Source organism: Nannospalax galili, unplaced genomic scaffold (assembly GCF_000622305.1).
Source record: "Nannospalax galili isolate Female #2095 unplaced genomic scaffold, S.galili_v1.0 scaffold485, whole genome shotgun sequence".
NCBI lineage: Eukaryota > Metazoa > Chordata > Mammalia > Rodentia > Spalacidae > Nannospalax > Nannospalax galili.
The window spans coordinates 176036-194388 of record NW_008354534.1 but is presented as its reverse complement, the minus strand read 5'-3'; the positions used below and the strand labels follow the sequence as shown (position 1 = coordinate 194388).

At 51.4% G+C, this 18353-nt stretch overlaps 2 protein-coding genes and 1 pseudogene across 3 annotated transcripts in view; 1 reads left to right on the top strand and 2 right to left on the bottom strand.

Moving 5' to 3' along the window:
* The window catches only part of Stab1 (stabilin 1), a 31871-nt gene extending 27719 nt beyond the window's left edge, over positions 1-4152 (bottom strand). The window contains exon 1 of the mRNA XM_008851784.3: positions 4015-4152. Within this exon, the coding sequence (XP_008850006.1) occupies positions 4015-4092 (78 nt within the window). The 5' untranslated portion in view covers positions 4093-4152. The remainder of the gene's footprint in view (positions 1-4014) is intronic.
* On the top strand, positions 418-666 carry LOC103749003 (annotated as a pseudogene).
* Positions 4153-9288: 5136 nt separating the features above from the next.
* Positions 9289-18353, bottom strand: part of Nisch (nischarin) — a 38986-nt gene continuing 29921 nt past the window's right edge. For both annotated transcript variants that reach the window (XM_029555406.1, XM_008851781.2), the window contains 7 exons: positions 17005-17054; positions 14751-16154; positions 12677-13073; positions 11999-12155; positions 11453-11581; positions 10821-10982; positions 9289-10507 (listed from right to left, as the gene is read on the bottom strand). In XM_029555406.1, coding sequence (XP_029411266.1) covers positions 9897-10507; positions 10821-10982; positions 11453-11581; positions 11999-12155; positions 12677-13073; positions 14751-16154; positions 17005-17054 — 2910 coding nt within the window. In that variant the 3' untranslated portion in view covers positions 9289-9896. The remainder of the gene's footprint in view (positions 10508-10820; positions 10983-11452; positions 11582-11998; positions 12156-12676; positions 13074-14750; positions 16155-17004; positions 17055-18353) is intronic.

Here is an 18353-nt window from a genome sequence, read left to right as displayed (position 1 = left end):
TTAAGAGCACTGGTTGTTCTTGCAGAGGACCTGGGTTCAGTTCCCAGCACCCACACGGCATGTAAAAACTGTTCATAACTCCAGTTCCAGGGCATTTTATGCCTTCTTCTGATCTCCATAGGTATTGCATGCATGGGTGCAGGCAAAACACATACACGTAAAAAAAATAATAATAAAATAAAAGAATTTTTTTTTGTTTTGTCATTTTGAAGCAGGGTCTCCCTGTAGCCCCAGCTGTCCTGGAACTCACTATGTAGACCAGGCTGGCCTTGAACTCACAGAGATCTGCCTACCTCTGCCTCCCAAGTACTGGGTCTACAGGCGTGCGCCACCACACCCAGCTAAAATAAAAGAACTAAAAAAAAAAAAAACAACTACCCAGGTGTTTTCTGGTGGTGACGACCTCCCTACAAGAACATGCCTCTCAAAAGGGATGTCCTTCATCCCTCTCCAGAAGAGAAGAGGAAACAACAAGAAACACCTGGTGCAGAGCCCCAATTCTACTTCATGGATATGAAATGCCCAGGATGCTATAAAATCACCACAGTCTTTAGCCACGCATAGACGGTAGTCTTGTGTGTTGGCTGCTCCACTGTCCTCTGTCAGCCTACAGGTGGAATAGCACGGCTTACAGAAGGATGTTCCTTCAGGAGGAAGCAGTACTAAGAGAACCCTGAATCAAGGTGAGTGAGAAAGCATCCCAATAAACACATTTTGGATCTAAAACAAACAAACAAACAAACAAAAAACTACCCAGGTGACTTGGACCTGAAAGTAGAGTTGGCCAGCAACTCTGACTGAGGAAGCAGCTGAAGCAAAGTCCAGAAGAGGAAAATAATGGATGACCCTATGTAATGTGCAGAGTAGCCAGAGAGGATTGGAGGGGCTGGTGGCCAGGCTGACAGCAGCCTGCTAAGCCTGGGTGTGGCAGAGCTGGAGGTCAGGACTCAGTTCATGTTTGTTTTTTTTTTTTAAGCTTTCATACATGTATATATGGTATGCCTCATGTAGCCCCAGGCTGGCTGTGAATTCCTGATCCTCCTGCCTCCATCTCCTGAGTACTAGGATTCTGTCTGTGGTCTATCACCCTTGGCTTCAACTGGGGCTTTAAAGGAGCTCAAGACTGCTGTGTGGAGAATGGAGTGGGAATGCGGAAAGGGGGTATCACTTGAGGGTGGCCTGGGTGGGGAGGGACAGTGGGATGAACTAGGAAGGGGATTAGCATCCTGGTGGGCAGTGGAAGGTGTGAAGGCATCCTACCTGCCCCCACCTTGCAGTTCCATTTACTAGCCTGATAACTCTCAGAAATCTCACACTGGGGTCACCTTTAGGGACAAAAAGAGCTACAGGGCTATACCCTGCAAGGCAGACTCATGATTGTGAAAGGAAGGGCAGAGAGGAGGTACATTTTGGTGTTAGAACAGCCTAGAGAAGAGACAATGTTCTCATCTTGAAAAATGTTGAACAGCCAGGCGCATGCCTTTTATCCCAGCACTTGGGAGGCAGAGGCAGGCAGATCTCTGAGTTGAAGGCCAGCCTGGCCTACATAGTGAATTCCAGGCCAGTCCCACTACAGGGAGACTCTCTCAAAAAGACCAAAAAAAAAAAGAAAAGAAAGAAAAAGAAAAATTTTGAGTAGTGCTCCAAAAGGGGTGCATGCAGAGCACCCCTTACTCCCTCTTCCCTAAAATGAGTTACAGATGAGTGATGTCCCAAAGCCGGAGAAAAGGAGAAACGCTTTCTTCTGGCAAGTACAAAGATCCCAGGGCCTCTCTGCTACTGTGATTTGGTCTTTTCTGCTCTTGTCTCTGTGGTCTACAAAGAGGGAAGTTGTTCAGCACAAGCTCCGGTCTGGCTGGCTATGGGTCTGGATGATATCATCCCCATCCCACTTTGCTGAGCCAGGGAATGCCTAGGAAATTGGACACCTTAGATGCCAAGCAGATGCAGGCTCAGGGCATAGGCTTGGCTGGAAGTGGACTCCTCTCAAAACCACCTGTCCAGGTAGGCAGAGATGGCAGCAACAGCTGCCATTCTGGTCTGGGGCTAGGATGGTTGGCCAGGCCTGGGTGAAGCTAAGGGCAAGTAGGAGAGCCCTGCTGTCACTCAAGGTGAGGGAGGGCCAAGAGGAAGCCGGAGCTTTGTTACTGTGTGAAGTGGTGATGGATGGATAAGCCAACTGCCAAATCAACTCCTCTCTAGAGACCACACCCGAGATGGGCACTTAGGCCTGTGTCTGCCCAGCAACAGTAACAGACAGAGCTCACAGTTCTGCTGGTGATGCAGCTAGGTGGGGCGAGGCTGGACTATAGCCTGAGTGCTGAATCAGATTCCCTTCTTCCTGGGGCACCTTGGGACATGCCAGAGCCAGGGCCTGGGCCAGAGCCAGAGCTCCTAGCTCAGAGCTGAGTCTCCAATGTCTGCTTCCCACAGAAGTGCTGCTAGGGAAGCAGAGGAGACAAGCTATTAAGCCCAGTGTTGAGAAGGTGACAGAAACTCCCCCAAGCTGGACCAGGCTCATGGGGAATTTCTGGGGTTGGCAGCTTGGAGCCTAATCCCCCTAAGAGAGCTTCTTCCCCTTCCCCTGGTCAGAGCAGGAAGGGAAAGGGCTGGGTGCTCCACCAGCGCCCCTTCCTTTGTGTCCTGGCTTCAGACCCCAGGATAGTGTTCAGCACTGAGGAGGTGCTGGGCAGAAGGCTGCTGGACACATTAAATCCTCTGTGCCTCTACTACCCGAACTTTCCTGTGCCAAGTTCTGCTGCCTTTGTTGGCTGTGTGACAGGGATGTCCCTTCTCCTCAGAGCCTCCTTTACCAGCAGGTGCAGTTTGTATCTCATGTCACACAGGGTGAGTGACTGTGAGGGGGAGAGAAGGACAGCATAGCTACATTCCTACCCACAAAGACCACAGAATCTCTTCCTGGCCCAGGCTGGCTAGACCCTAGGCCCAGAACTATAGACCTACAAGTATTGAGAACTACAGGTGTCTGACAAGGAAAAAACCTCCAACCTGAGGTTCTTCATTAACCTCTGATCCCATTACCCAGAACACAGGTGGCAACTCCTGCTCAGTACAGCCCTGGAGCTCTTGGCTTTCCCCCATCACACTCACCTCAGCTTCCCATCTGCCTGTCCCAGCCCTGTCCTGGCCCTGAGATCATCTTTCTGTGGACCCACAGGGAGTATAAGACAGATAGCCTCATGGACCTCTCTGGACCTCAGTCTGCCCATCAGTGCCACAGGAACCATGGCAGTTGGTCCCAAGAAGAGGAGCTTGGCTGCACAGGGGAAGCTTCCTCGCCTGGCTGCAAACTCCATACTGCCTGCACTCAGGGTGTGAAGCTCTTCCCAAAGTCCAGGCAATAGCAACGTCCCTACTATGGGGCTGGGTAGACCTAGGGACAGGCCATGCTGGCCCCAGGAGCCAAGCTGCAACCACTGTACTCAACATGCCTGTGCGGGGAATTACACGCCTGAGCAGGAATTGCAGCTCTGAGACTTGAAACTGTTGTTGGCTGCTGTTTACCCGCTGGCAAGGTGTGGGCGACTCAGTCCTTTCAGACAGGCTAGTGCTGGCCAAAAGCACACATGTACACATGTTCCATGTGAGCCTCTCAGTTTGTGGGTCCCATGGGGAAGGACAGTGATCACAACTCCAATCCTCACGTGAGGACCACCATAGTCTAGGGCCTCAGTTTGGGCAAGGAACCTAGGAGGATGGGACTTGCCCTGTCCCACCTCACTCACAGGCTGGGGAACCCCAAGAAGGCTACTCATAGCACATAACTAGTCAGCCAGGCAGTTAGAAGATAGGCTGATGAAGCCTTACACCCCAAGTGATCAGCCACAGACCAGTCTGTGGAGGTAGCACAACAGCCTGGCCACCTGGGCCTATACCCAGGTCAGACAAGTGCTCCAATATCTCCCGACCCAGCCCTGCACCAGCTATGCATGGTCCTTCCCTGTTTCTACCGCCTGCGGGACACTGTAACCCCTGAAACTGGCCCACACTCACCTTCTGTCCCCTGATGAAGCTGAAACCCACCAGGCAGAAGGCCAAGAGGCAGAGCAAGAGCACCCGGGGCTCTGCCATGGCTGGCGGGCGCACTGTCCAAAGCAATTTTGAAGAAACAAAAGTTCCCGTATCAGGCAGCCGGAGAATGAGCTCCCAAAGACCAGCATGGAGAAGGAGGTGGGACCAGGCGCGCAGTCGCTTTTAAAGCGTCTGTCAGCTCACCCCCACAGGAATCCACCAGGATTTCCTCCTGCATATCAGTAGTCTGCAGGCGGAAGGGAAGGCACTGGCCGCTGACCACCCCATGGACGACCTGGGTCCAATTCAGAGCTTCCTGGCCCAGGTCACCCCTTTTGGTATCACAATCTGGAACCCCAAGCCCACCATCAGCTGCCTGCCTAGGGTCTAGCAGAGGTTCTGAAAGAAATTCAAAGCAAATGACGACACCCCCCTCCCTCCATCTGCCAAGGCAGCTTTTCATTCTGAAGCCCTGAGGTTCTGTTTGCTGGGAGGTAGGGCAGGTCCAGTGCTGGGCTGACTGACCCTGGACCAGACACTTCTGGACTAGCTGCCTCTGCCCCTGCCTCAACACCAGGTGAAGTGGGGGTGGCTTAGGCGCCATGCTAGTCTATGAGATTCTTCTCCCTCACCTGGATGACTCCTGGCTGCACCACTCTTCAGTCACACAGGTGCCACCGTCTACAACCCCTTCACTTCTGTGATGTCCCCTACTCTGCTCAGATGTCAGAGGCACAGTTCCACACTATCACCCTCAGCAGCCTAAGGAATTCTTTTGATCTTTTAGGGTCCTCGACTCAGTCAAATCCAGGATTCCTTTCTTCAAAGTAGAAAAGAATTTCAGGCATGGCCAGTATGAAGCAGAGTAGGAGGAGTTTTATTAGAAATAGGAAGAAAGGGGCTGGAGAGATGGCTCAGCAGTTAAGAGCACTGACTGCTCTTGCAGACTGGAACTGGGTTTCCATAGAGGCTAACAAATGGTCGGTCTGTAACTCCAGTTCCAGGGGCATCCAACATCCTCTCCTGACCTCCACGCACATTGCACGACACAGGTGCACTTACATACATGCAGGCAATATATTCATACACAGAAAAATAAAAATAATAAAAAACAAAAATTTTTTTTTGGTCTTTTTGAGACAGGGTCTCCCTGCAGCCCCACTTGTCCTGGACTCACTGTGTAGACCAGGTTGGCCTTGAACTCACAGAGATCTTCCTGCCTCTGCCTCCCGAGTGCTGGGATTAAAGGCATGTGCCACCATACCCCGCCATAAAAAATTTTTTTTCATAAAATGTTTTTTAAAAAGTAGAAACAAAAGTGTTCAAGATCAAGGCATTACCCAAGAGCCTATGTGTGGGATTCTCAAAGAGAAAGTTTATTAAGATTTTGTAAATGATTTGTGTATTTTTATTTATGTGTATGTCTGTGTCTGCACATGCAGGTGCCCTCCATCGTCAGAAGAGGGTGTTGATCTCTTGGAGCTAAAGTTAGGTGGTTGTGAGCTGCTCAATGTGAGTGCTAGGAACCAAACTCCAGTCCTCTAGAAGGAGGACTCTAGTATTCCTAAATGTTGAGTCATCTCTCTAGCCCCAAGACTTTGTTTTGAGAGGTCTCATTATGTAGGTCTTGCTGGTCTAGAACTTACTGTTATACCAGGCTTGCCTGAAATTCACAGAGATCCTCCCTGGTTTTATTTTTCTTACTTAAATTTTTAGAAAATTATTTTTTTTATGTGTATGAGTGTTTTGCATGCATTTAAGTGTACCATGTGTGTGCAGTGCCTGTTGAGGCTGGAAGAGAGTATCAGATCCTCTGGAACTAGAGTTATGGACTGGTGTTAGTTGCATGTGGTGCTAGGAACTAAACCTGAGTCCTCTACAAGAGCAGTATGTGCTCTTAACCACTAAGCCATCTCTCCAGCCTTCTTTCTTTCTTCTTCTTCTTTTTTTATTTTTTATTTATTACTCTGTGTGACACCTGTGTGGATGTCAGAGGACAACTTTTGGAAGTCAATTTTCTTCTTCCACTGTGGGTTCCAGGGATTGAACTCAGGTTGTCAAGCTTATGTAGTACACACTTTTACCTGCTGAGCCATTTTGTTGGTCCATTCAAAGACAGTTTTGACATAGAGTTTAGCATAGGGGTTAAGAGACAGAGCTGCTGAAGGAAAGAAAGACATACCCAAGTGTGAATATGGGCTTCTCAGGGGAGAGTTGTAATTAAGTCTTTTATACATATGTACTATTTTGGCAGCTCTCAAGTTACAGCTCAAAGGGTTGCTCAGAAACTTTCTTTTCTTCTATTTTTTTTTAACATATGTGTGTATATGTATGGGCATACTTGTGCCACAAAATATGTGTGGAGGTCAGAGGACAACTTATGAGAATTGATTCTTCTACCATGTGGATCCTAGAGATAGAATTCAGGTTGTCAGATTTGGCATCAAGAGTCTTTACCAGCTGAGCCATCTTACTGGCTCTATTTTTAATATTTTATTTATTTTCATTTTATGTATATGAATGTACTGCTTGCATGTATGTAAGTGCACTCTATTGTGCAATGCTGGAGGAAGTCAGAAGAGGGCATTGGCTCTCCTGGACTGGAGTTATGGATGGTAGTTAGCCATCATGTGGGTACTGGGAATCGAACCCAGGTCCTCTGCAAGAGCAGCCAATGCTCTTAACTGCTGAGCCATCTTTCTAGCCTCTCAGCTCTGTTTTAAAGCTTTATTTTTTTCATTTTTTATTTATGTGTATGTGTGTGCCTGCATGAATTTATGTGCACCACATGTATACAGTGCCCATCGAGGCCAGAAGGTGTCCAATCCCCTGGAACTGGAGTTACAGGGGATTGGGAATTGCCTGATGTGGGTGTTGGGAACTGCACCCAGGTTCTCTGTAAGAGCAGTAAGAGCTCTTGATCACTGGGCCACTTCTCCACCCCCCATTTTGATAGGATAGTTCTCCAGGTGCCTTAGATGGAATTATAATCTGATAAAATATGAGCAGGCGCTACTAGGGTTATGCAACGTTAAGACATGTCCATTACTATAAAGGGTTTTTTTTTTTTTATCAGAGTCCTAAAAAATTGCAGGTTTGCATCTGGGTAAGGAGAAAGTCACTAAGCAAATGTGGTGTTGGAATTCTAACTGGTGGGAGACTTCAATTTGACTCCAGGGTGAGGGGCCCTTTCCTCCCCACATTCCCAGTTTTTCCCTTTTCTATCCTGCCTCATGACCACCAAGACTTTTCTCCTCTTAAAACAGCTCCAACAGTGCATGCTGTTACTCTGTCTCTCAGGTAGGGGTGGTCTCTGGTGTTAAAACCCTTGGTTTGGACTGAACTGTGTCCAACAGACCAGACCAACACGGAGCTCAATCACAGCACTGGGCTTCAGTTACTTGTAGGGGATTTTCCTCTGGTACTGGCAACCATTTGGCACTGACTTATTTCACAGTTCATTTTCTGACTCCCCTGGAGCATCAGCTATGAGGGATGACATCTGGCTAATTACAGAGCAGACACTGGGTACAGATGTGTGGAAGGGTTAGGGCATAAAGTTACTATCCCTGTTTTTGATAGAGGAAGGTGGGCTCAGAGCCTATAGGTAGCTCAGCAAGATCTATGCTTCAGACAGAGCCTCCCCTAGTAGGTGTCCTTAGGACCCAGGCTGGGCCTGGGTGTGCTAGGCCTGCTTACTATCCCAATTACTCTCTCCCCTTCTTTTTGAAACAGAGTCTCTGTAGCATAAGCTGGCTTAGAACTCACAAAATAGCTCAGGTTGGCCTCAAATTCTTGGGATTCCTTCTTCCTTGGCTTCCCATGTGCTGGGATTATAGGCATAAGCCACCAAGGTCGCCCTTTTTTTCATTTTTATTTTTACAGACAGGGTCTTGCTATGTACCTCAGGCTGGCTAGGATCTCGATTCCTGTGTATCAACCTCTTGAGTACTAGGGTTACAGGCATGTAACCACCCTTTTTGTGTGTGCATATTTTGTGTATGTGTGGTGCTAGGGAGGAACTCGGGGCCTCCCTCGTGCTTTCCAGTTCCTTCTTGGCACGCCCCACCCTGTTGGCATGGAGGGCTGGCCTGGCACTGTAGAGGAAAGACCCTTTTCTGGGGAACGATTTGGCAATCATCTTCCTCCCCCCCTTCCACCCCCACGGCCTTTCTAGTTTTCTGTTATTTTGGTTTTTTTAGACCATATCCCTATAGCCCCAGGTGGCCTGGAACCTACTTTTCAAAAAAATTTTTAAAAATTTTATGTGTATGTGCATATTGCCTACATGTAGGTAAGTGCACTCGTGTCGTGCAATGCCCGCGGAGGTCAGAAGAGGCTGTTGGATCCCCTGGGACTGGAGTTATGGACAGTTATTAGCTGCCATGTGGGTGCTGGATTTGAACCCGGGTCTAGAACAACCGGTGTTCTTAACCTCTGAGTCATCTCTCCAGCCCCTGGAACCTACTATATAGACCAGGCTGGCCTCAGTCTCAGAGAAATCTGCCTGCCTCTACCTTCTCAGTGCTGGGATTAAAGGGACACACCACTATGTCTGGCTCCATCTGAGGGCAGCAGCTTCCCCAGGCCAGAATCCCCACTCTGGTGGTACCAAGGGAATATTAAAGAGCAGTAGAGCAGAACTTGGAGCCCAGTCAGCTACTTTAACCCCCTACTTACCTCTCTTATAACACTGCCTGTCTTAGGGATAGAGCTCCTGGCTGGGCTAGAGGAGTGGGAAACAAGGCTATGTCCTAATGGTGGGAAAAGGGTGGAAGGGTTGGGCACAGGAGCTGGCTGTTCAAGAAATCCTAGGTCATACCTCGGAAGGGCCTCTGAGGTAACCCCCAACTCTCTGGCCATGAGCACAGGCAGACAGGCAGGGGGCCCTTCCTACTTCAGTCTAGCACTTGGGTCCACCTCTCTTACTGCCATTAATGGGCCATCTTGGTGAGACCCCTGACTCCAGGCCTCATCCTTTTCAAAGGCTGCAGCTTCAGTTGGGACTGGACCCGGGTGCAGGGCACCCTGAAGAAATGACAGAGAGCCCGTGGTCTGCTATAGCAGGGTGCTCTGAAGAGCAGCATTAACTCTTCTTTACCCAAGCTCCTGGTTTGATCACAGTCCAGCCTGGCCCTGACCAGAATGCTCCTTTCCATTCTCTTCCCTTCCCTCTTATCTCCAAGGTACCCAGTCTCTCCCATGCTGAACATGCCCTCAGCTGAAGCCCTTTTGAGACCTAGAAAACCCAGACTGTGTCAAACTCTGCTTTATTGGAATAGAGAAAATAGGCATCAGGTATCACGCTTGGTGCTGGCAGCTCTAGGTCCCCTGCCCCCACCCCTCTCGGCCCCAAGGCCTGGTAACACCCCACGAGACTTCCCCTTGTCTGGACCTGAGGAGGCCTCCATTTTGGAAAAGCCCACAAAGCAGGAACTTCCAATGTGCATTCTGCTACCAGCTTCATAATTAGCAGCAAAATGGCCACAACAATAATAGCAACAGCAATGGTGGACTGGACTAAACACTTCAGGAAAGGACATGTAGTTATCAGATCCACAGCGTCACGTTAAAAACAGCACCACATCAGACATGATGCTGGTGTGCCTGGCCATCCCACTCAAGGGGCAGGCAACACACAGGAGGCTGATGGCACAAGGAAACCCTGGTGGGGCTCGTGCACTCCTTTCCAGAATTAGGAATTATACAAGTTCACATTCTCTGTGGGAGGTGTGGACAAATTAAGATATCAAAGGGAGGGGAGAGAACACCTTTAAAAGAACACAAAAAGCCTGCTTTCTTGTCCTGAGCGGGCACCAGGCTAGCTGCACATGGCAGGTGGTGAGGGCTGCCTGTGGCATGCACTAGCCAGTGAGCTCCACAGGCAGCTCCCGGCCACAAAGGGCCTCCCACTGGCGTGCTAATAGTGAGATGAGCTTCTCTCGACTCTCGGCACTGGGGACAAACACTTGCCACTGGACCTCCTGGCCCTGGCCAGCCCTGCCAGGATCACCCAGCACCTCCCCAAAGTGGTCCAGAGTGACACTGCCCATGAGGTCGTGGCCCTGCACGTCATCAAAGACCAGAGTGAGGGCCTGTGGGTAGGGCTGGTAGCCCATGAGCACACGGTCCAAGTCTCGGACACGGCGGCCATCATCTAGCCGGTATCTGTCCCTCTGTGGTGGCTCTTTGGCAAACTCCGGCAGTGGATAGTGGATGTAGTCCTCATCCAGGAGAAAGATCTCAGCACTGGTGAGCAAGAGTGTCTTGGGGTGCAGCTGGCCCCTGCTACATCCAGCTGGTGGTGTCGTCACCTGGAAGGCCTGTACATACAGCAAGATGCTGAGGGCCTGAGCCTTCTCGGGATCAGCCATCTTCTGTGCCACGATATAGGTCAGGTCCCCAACCTCCTCCTCGCTGGGGTAGGTGAACTTGACACGGCTCGAGTGGATCAGCTCATAGTTCTCCATCTTCCCTGCAGATAGAGATATCACCAGGGCTGTAGCCTGGAGCTGACCTGTGGTGGGGCCAGAAGCTCCAGCAGCCCCATGCTACCCTGAGACTGAATGAGAAGCAGGTGAGGGAGCTTCAAACCAGCAGTGCAGGGCTAAGGGTTGTGTCTCCTGGATGGGTGAGAGCCTACTGGGATGGGATCTCTGCCATGGAAGAGGCCCACATAAAAACCTGGCCATCCAAGCAGGAAATTGAGAAAGCTAGACAGAGGCATTAGGGCTCTGGGACCTCAACATCCACCAGTTGCTGGTCTGCAGCCTGGGTGGACAGGGTACCTGTGTTCTTGTTGCCAAATTCCGAGTAGAAGTCCTTGTCGACAGGCTCAGGTGAGGGTGTGCGCTCCAGTGAGGAGAGCACAAGCATGAGGTGCTGGAGGAAGCAGTGTGTCAGGTAGCTGTCTCGAGTCAAGCACGTGACCACCTGCATTGGGGAGGAGCCTGTACAACAAAGAGCTGGTCATATAGTCATAGGCCATCAATCCCCACCCATACAAGGTCTCTGCCAGGGCCCAGAAGGTCCATGTGAAAGGGCAATCAAGGGGCTCGGGGATGTAGCCATATCATAGGCAGGAAGGGCTGGACATTTTTCTGGAAGGGGTTAGATGCATTTAGGGAAAGAGCTTAGCTTTCTCTCTTCAGGAAGTCTGAGTCAGAAACATCCTGCCCCTAAACCCGAGTCCCATTCTGCCTCTGTCTGGGTTGGCACTCCCTGCACACCTGCCTCCTGCTCTAAGCCCTGGGGTGGGAATCCTGCAATCTCAGCAGTTCCTGAAACTGCTTCCTCCCTTGCGGGTAGCTGGCTTGTAAGCAGATAACTCTATGATTATGCACCCACATGTGCGAAGTGGAAGTCCACTGATGACACTGGCCTTCACCCAAGCCGGGACAAAGCACAGCAGGTCACTTACCCGTCAGCCGGAAGTACTGGTCAAAAAGGCCAACGTTGACTGACTGTAGGTCACTGAGCTTGAACACAAAGCACTGAGAGATGTGGAAAGGACTATTGTTATAGTCAGTGTTTTTCTGATGCCAGAAATCTGTGATGGAGAGAAAAGGGGCTGAGGTTCAGCAGGTCCAGCAGGAATGCATTGCCAGGCATGGAGCCACCCCCACGTGCACAAATGAGAGGCCTCATATGAAACTAGGTGGGGTCTCAGCCTCCTCTAGTTCAGTGGCGTCACTGGGCCAGTGGGAGCAAAGGCCCAAGAGGCAGAGACTGCCCAATCCCTACTTGTCACAGTCAGTTTCCAAACACTCACTGGGCCCTGGCATAGCACATTCACATCTGGCTCTAGGTCTTCATGACAGTTCTAGGACGGAAGTGCTGTTGTTCTCCCTTCCGCGGATGAGGTACTCTGAGCCTAGAGCAGCTGAGGTGCTGCTGTCAAGGCCACAGTTGGCCCTCAGCCTGCCCCCAGCTCCTGCTCCAAGGTCCTGCTGGCCAGGGTACCTACCCTGCAGTGGCTCGGAGAAGTACCGGCGGAGGCCATCATGCAGCACAAAGTATATAGCCTTGGTGGAGAGCAGCACACAGGCAGTCACCTCCAGCCCTGGGGTCTGGTAGAACACCACTGATGACCACAGGAGGTGCCTCAGCTCCTCGTTTTCAACCTGGATACAGAGGGGCTATATGGGGGCCTGTAGGGGAGTGGAGCAGGGCAAGGCATACCTTCCTCCCTCCTAGACCACACTTGAGCACAGGCTCCCAGTGAGGCATCCCTCCCACCTGTCAGCCCTATTACTGTGGTGACTCAGGTTCCAGGGACATGCTCATGGCTTCTGACGGAGAGAGGTAAAAAAGCTCATCTCATCTAATAATGTATCCACAAACTCAGGTCAGAGAGGAGGGAAGATATGGGAAGTAGGCATGGGGGATATGCCTGGATTAGAGACTGCACAGTCAGGAGACAGAGGGTACACCTGGCTAGGGGCGGGGCTGGGGGACCTTCTGACCCAGATCCTCAAACCTGTGAGCAGTTGAAGCTGAGGACCACGTGATGTCAGAGAAACCTGGGACCCGAGGCTGACTACATGCAAGCCCTGCCTTACCCTCAGGACTGACTGGTGCCAAAGCAGAGCCCACACTTCTCCACACAGCTACCAGCCAGCAAGACCAGCACCTGGGCCACTACCTCAGCAATGCTGCTGTGGAAGAGCTCAATGATGGCGCTTCCCTGAAGGCTGGCAATGTGCCGGAGTGATGGGCAGACTGGCAAGTGAGAGGGTATCTGGTTTTCTTCGGAGGTGGATTGGATCAGGTGCTCGCTTGGGTACTGGGTAGGGGCCTCAGCTGGGGCTTCTATTGAAGCTTCCCCTGGAGCCAGGGTCAGGGCCTCTGCTTGGGCTTCCACTGGAGCTGGAGCCGGGGCCTCTGTTGGAGCTGGAGCCTCTGCTGGAGCTGGAACTGGAGCTGGAGTCTCTCCTGGAGCTGGGGCTTCCACTGGGGCTAGAACTGGAGCTGGGGCCTCCACTGGGGCTGGAACTGGAGCAGGAGCTTCTGCTGGGGCCTCCTGGGGCTGCTGCCCATCACTGCATCTCCCAATGACCCAAGAAATGCTATATGAACATGTGGACCCCATGGAGATATGCACAATCTCAGGCTGTGAAGGCCAACTGTATACCACATGCCACCCCGGGTCACTGGGTGATTTATTTCAATACCATGGGAAGACCAAATGGAGGGAAAGGCCCTTTCTCTTAAGCAGGAGATGGGCACATGGGGGTAAAGCAGGCCACCATCAGGACTGAGCCAGCCACACACATAGAACAAAGACTTTGGCTCATGGACTGAAAGCTTATTTTGAGAGTATTGCAGAGACCCCAGGAAGGCCATTGGAACCGGGGGTGGGGTGGGGGTGGGTGGGTAAGAATCAAAACTCAAAGTGCCCCTCAATTTTTGGGGGTATCTTTCGGTGGCCCAGGCACGTACCCTACCAAACCATCACTGCACATGACCATGCTGGGCTCTGCATCTCTATCACAATCATGAGACCAACTAATGCTCAGAACCTTAAAGCTCATAGAAGCTGGGGTGCTAGCAGTCAGCCCACGGGGCCACATCCACTAAAGGGGTGGGTCTTTTGGATGTTGTCCTCTCCATCAGACCCAGTCTAGTTGCTGCAACCCCTGGGGCTGTGACCCTGCATTTGGCCAAATACCCCATGAAGCCTCTGGATTGCTCTCCTGCTGTCACAGGGGCAGAGATGCATCTTCAGGGGCCCTAGTTTCCTCAGCCATCCCAGGGACCAGCTAGGCTTGAGGGTGACAGGGAAGATAAGGAGATAAGTCACACAGGGCCACCTCTCGCATAGGCATAAAAGAAACACTGGATACAGCCTGCAGGAGTGGAAAGCCCTTTGGTTTGTCAGCTGGGGGATAACTGAGGGTATGAGGGTGGACTCAGGAGATGCCTAGGAGAGCCAGAGGTTGAGGACAGGGTCTCTGCTGTCTGCCAGGATGAAGAATATGAGCAATCAGATAACATAAATGCAGGGCTTTCTTTCCTGGGAGAGGAACGCCAGCACCAGCAGGCAGGGGCGCTTATAATGGAGTTCAGGGGAAGTTGGGCTCTATGGGACAGGCCCAGGGGAAAGGGTTGGGGAAGAGTGAGAACAGGATACAGGTACGAACTCCTTCCTCCTCAGTGCCTCAGTCTCTCCAGAAGGAAGGGGCCTAAGGAAAGATGACCTACCAGCTTAGACATGCTGATCTTCTGCTTTTAGCACAGAAAATTCTTTGGGAGGGACTCCCAGTTACACACACCTCAATCCTTCCTGAGAATTAGCTTAGGAGCTGGTTTCAGAAATGGGTGGGACTTGAAGAAGTCCCTAGATGACAGAGCCAGATGCTGGACGATACTCCTGGTGAAGGAGGTAGGTGATAACCCAGAGGTTATGCTTGGATATATAAGAGGAGAGTGGTAAAGCCAGAGCTAATGTGATAACGCTCCACTGAAGTGGAAAAATAGGGCTGATTCTCTCTACCTGTCTTGCGTGGAACAGCTTGTCTGGGCTGCTTTTAAGGCCCTGGAAATCCAGAGCAACAAGCACCAAGCCAGGGAGCCAAAGGCACTGCCGAGGGTGGTGAGGGATGATGAGAAGCCAAAGGCGAGGGGAGAAGACAGGGAGGCTCCCCACAAAGTACAAATGCCCATCACGTCTATGCCAATCCCATGCCCCAGGCCCTAAGAGCCTGTATTGGTCTCACCTGGCCATGCCCTTGGCAGGGTGGCCTTCCACAAGGGGGTTTTGGGATCTTGGTCCAGCTGCAGGAGTCTTGGCAATAACTACAGTCTTTAGGTCCTGCAGGGAGGCCCGTAGCTGATTGTAGATGCGCAGGAAGTGGAACTTCTCGTGGGGCAGCACGAAGATGGCAGTGACAAAGCGATAGCCAACAAGCAGCTCAAGCACGTGGCCATCAGCGAACGCGCCCCGGGGCTGGGTGCAGCTGCGTGTGGGATCTAGCAGCACAGTGGAGAGTGGGACACGGCTGAGCTTGAAGCTGTTGCGATTTCGGCAGTTGTGGGTGCCTCGGTTGGGCATGGGATTGAAGTCGGCCTTGATGACATTGAGGTGCTGGGGGGTAAGCAGCAGCCAGTAGGGGATGGCAGCAGATTTGACGGCCTCAGAGGGTGCGCAGCAGGAGCGCCGAACAGCAGAGCAGAGTGTGCAGCTGGCCCATTCGATGTTGCCAGAGTAGTCCCCGGCAGCTGTTTGGACCATGCGCTTGTCACTATAGACCAGGTAGACAGGGAAGCAGCCCTGACTGCGCTCCTGACAGCCACCAGCCACTTTGTAGAAGGTGAGCAGCTGGCGCAGGAATTCCTGCAGGCTGGTATGGCTGCCATAGAGGATAGGGCTGCACAGCATGGCCATGTGCTGTGGTGCAAAACATGAGCGCAGGTCAGCGTGGAACTCATGCAGGTTGGCAGCATCAGAGATGATGAAGAGTGTGTTCTCACTGTGACGCACCTTGAGCACTAGACACAGCTCTGGCATGAGGAAGCCGAACTCAGTGAGGTCACCATGGGGGAAGCAGAAAACAAAGCGCAGGGCTGAGAGGATGTGCTGGCTGCTGCCTCGAGACTCCTGGTGTGGAATCTCAAAGACGGCGATGCCAAAGTCAGTGAGGACAAGGCAGGCGGCAAACTGGCGGATGCTGCCCTGCACATGGATTAGGAAGCACCACAGCACCTTGAGGATGCGGATGTGCTCTAGTAGAAAGTCCTCATCTGCGCCCAAGGCCCACTCTAGAGCCAGGCGTTCTTCCTCAGCCTCCTCATCTTCCTCATCATCATCTTCCTCTACCTCACCCTGGCCACTGCCTTCCTCTTCCTCCACATCTGGGGGTCCCATTTCAAAGTATCGGTTCTCAGCAACATCCTCATCGTCCTCTTCATCTTCCTCACCCTGTTCACCCTGGGCTGCCTCTCTCTGATTGGCAGCTTCAATCCAGGCAGGCAGTTGCCGCTCAATAGCCTGGCGGATCAGTGTGCTCAGGCGCTGGATGAAGTCTTGGTTGGTAGCTGTGTAGCCAATGCAGGTGAAGGGCAGGAAGATGATTTGGCCAGACCCAGGCACCACCTGCACCTCTGGCTCTGCGTGCTCTGGGCTGTGTAGGAAGAGGCTGAGTCAGGGACACGAGGGACATGCAACCCCAGAGTCTGCTACAGTACCCGATCCCAACCATGGGTCTCCTCAGTCTCCCATATAGCTGAGCCTGTTCGAGTGGCTGACATCAGGAAGGTGAGTTTGGGGCCAGGTTGCTATACACTCAGGCTACAGCTATCTAGCACAGCCCTGCCCAGACCACTCTGGCTCCCACAACAAGTGTTATGTGGACCTGTCACTCAGATGCTGCCAGGTGTTACAGGCAGTTAGTGCTCTAAAAAACAGCTCCTTTTAGGGGTACTCAGTGGCCTCCCAGGGCATGAACTCAGGCTGGTATGGGTCCTAGGACTTTCACATTTGAATTCCAGCTTCTCTTGGCTTCTACAGCCCTCCTATTAATAAGAATTAGAAATCTGCTTCTGTAAAGGGCCAGAGTGCTAGTTACTTCATGATACATACTCTGTAACATTATCCATGTAATGTTTAAACAGTCACCTAAGAATTTAATAATCAAGCAGGGTGGTATGGCTTACTCTTGTAATCCCAATACTCAGGAGGTGAACAGGAAAGGAATGCCTAGAGTTTGAGGCCAGACTGAGTTACAAAGTAAGATCCAGGCCAGTCTGGGCTACCGAGTGGGACAAGACAAGACACAACACAAAATATCTAATCAACCAAATAAAACAACCCAACTGTTCTTAGCCGCTGACAGTGCAGAACACAGGGTGGCCCAAATTAGCTTGGATCTGCCAACCCTAGTGTCAGATACTGTCAAACAGGCGAAGGTGAACAAAAGCCAACTGGCTGCTCAGTGTGTGGCTGACCCTGATGCCTTCCCCACTCTTCCTTACCTTATACCACCAACAGCTCCTGGTACATCTCTTAAATCCTCAGATGCCACCTGACAGAGAAGGAAAAGTAGTGAGCCTCACCTCCTGCAGCAATTCTCTGGCACTCACTGGGTGCTGGGCCCTCAGCTGCTTGGGAACAAGCCTCATCATCTCCACATTCCAGTGTTCCCTGGGACCTGGGACATACTCATCTGGTGATCTTGCCAAGTATTCCCACCTGTGTGACCTGAGACTCCACTCCCAACCCTAGACCAGGGGGGTCTGGCATTTGGAGGACTCTTTGTGCCAAGCCCAGATCCAGGAGCTTGTCTACCAATTTCTTCTTTCTGGCTCTAAGCAGCCAGCAGTATACATAATGAAAGGTAGCTGTGGCAAGGACCCTACACCCTCACATGATTTCTGTACATTGGCAGACTAGAGAACAGTAACTTCTTGGGCTGTGATCCTGGGGAGAAAGTACTGGAGACAGACAAAGCCTCTGCCAACTGTTATAGCATCACATGACTGTGACTCTGGCCGTGCAGAAGCATGGTGCAGGGAGACCCAGACACCAAACACATAGCATCAGATACTTTAATTTTCCTCCTCTCTCTTCTAGGAACACAGAGATGGGCTCCAGAAGTTACAAAGGACGGGCTATAGTCACACTGTCCCAGACTACCAGGGTGACATATGGGAAGGAGCAGAGTGACCCTGTGGTGCCAGGCCATCAGAGGTGCTTTCCCTGACCCTGATGCAGTCAGCTCATGTGTGCCCAAAGAATGTCTGCCTCTCCCATCCCTCCACAGCCCAATGAGGCAGTGCTGCCTGTTCCCAAGCAGGGGGTAGGGGCTTGGGGGGGGTGGAGGATAAAAATCCTTAACTACTTGGTCTATCAAGACTTTAAACTAAAGGGGCTGGAGAGATGGCTCAGCAGTTAAGAGCACTGGCTGCTCTTGCAGAAGACCAGGGTTTGAATCCCAGCACCCACACGGTGGCTAATAACCATTCAGAACTCCAGTTCTAGGGGATCTGACACGCTCTTGTAACCCCCACAGGCACTGCATGACATAGGTGCACTTAAAACATGCAGCCATAACACTCATACCCATAAAATAAAAAATAATTTTTTTTTTTGTCTTTTTTGAGACAGTGTCTCCCTTGTAGCCCCAGCTGTCCTAGAACTTACTAGGCTGGCCTCAAACTCACAGAGATTCGCCTGTTTCTGCCTCCCAAGTGCTGGCTGGGATTAAAGGCATGCGCCACCATGCCTGGCCCCAAAATAAATAAATTTTAAAAAAGATTTTAAAAATGGGGCTGGAGAGATGGCTCAGTGGTTAAGAGCACTAGCTGCTGTTGCAGAAGACCTA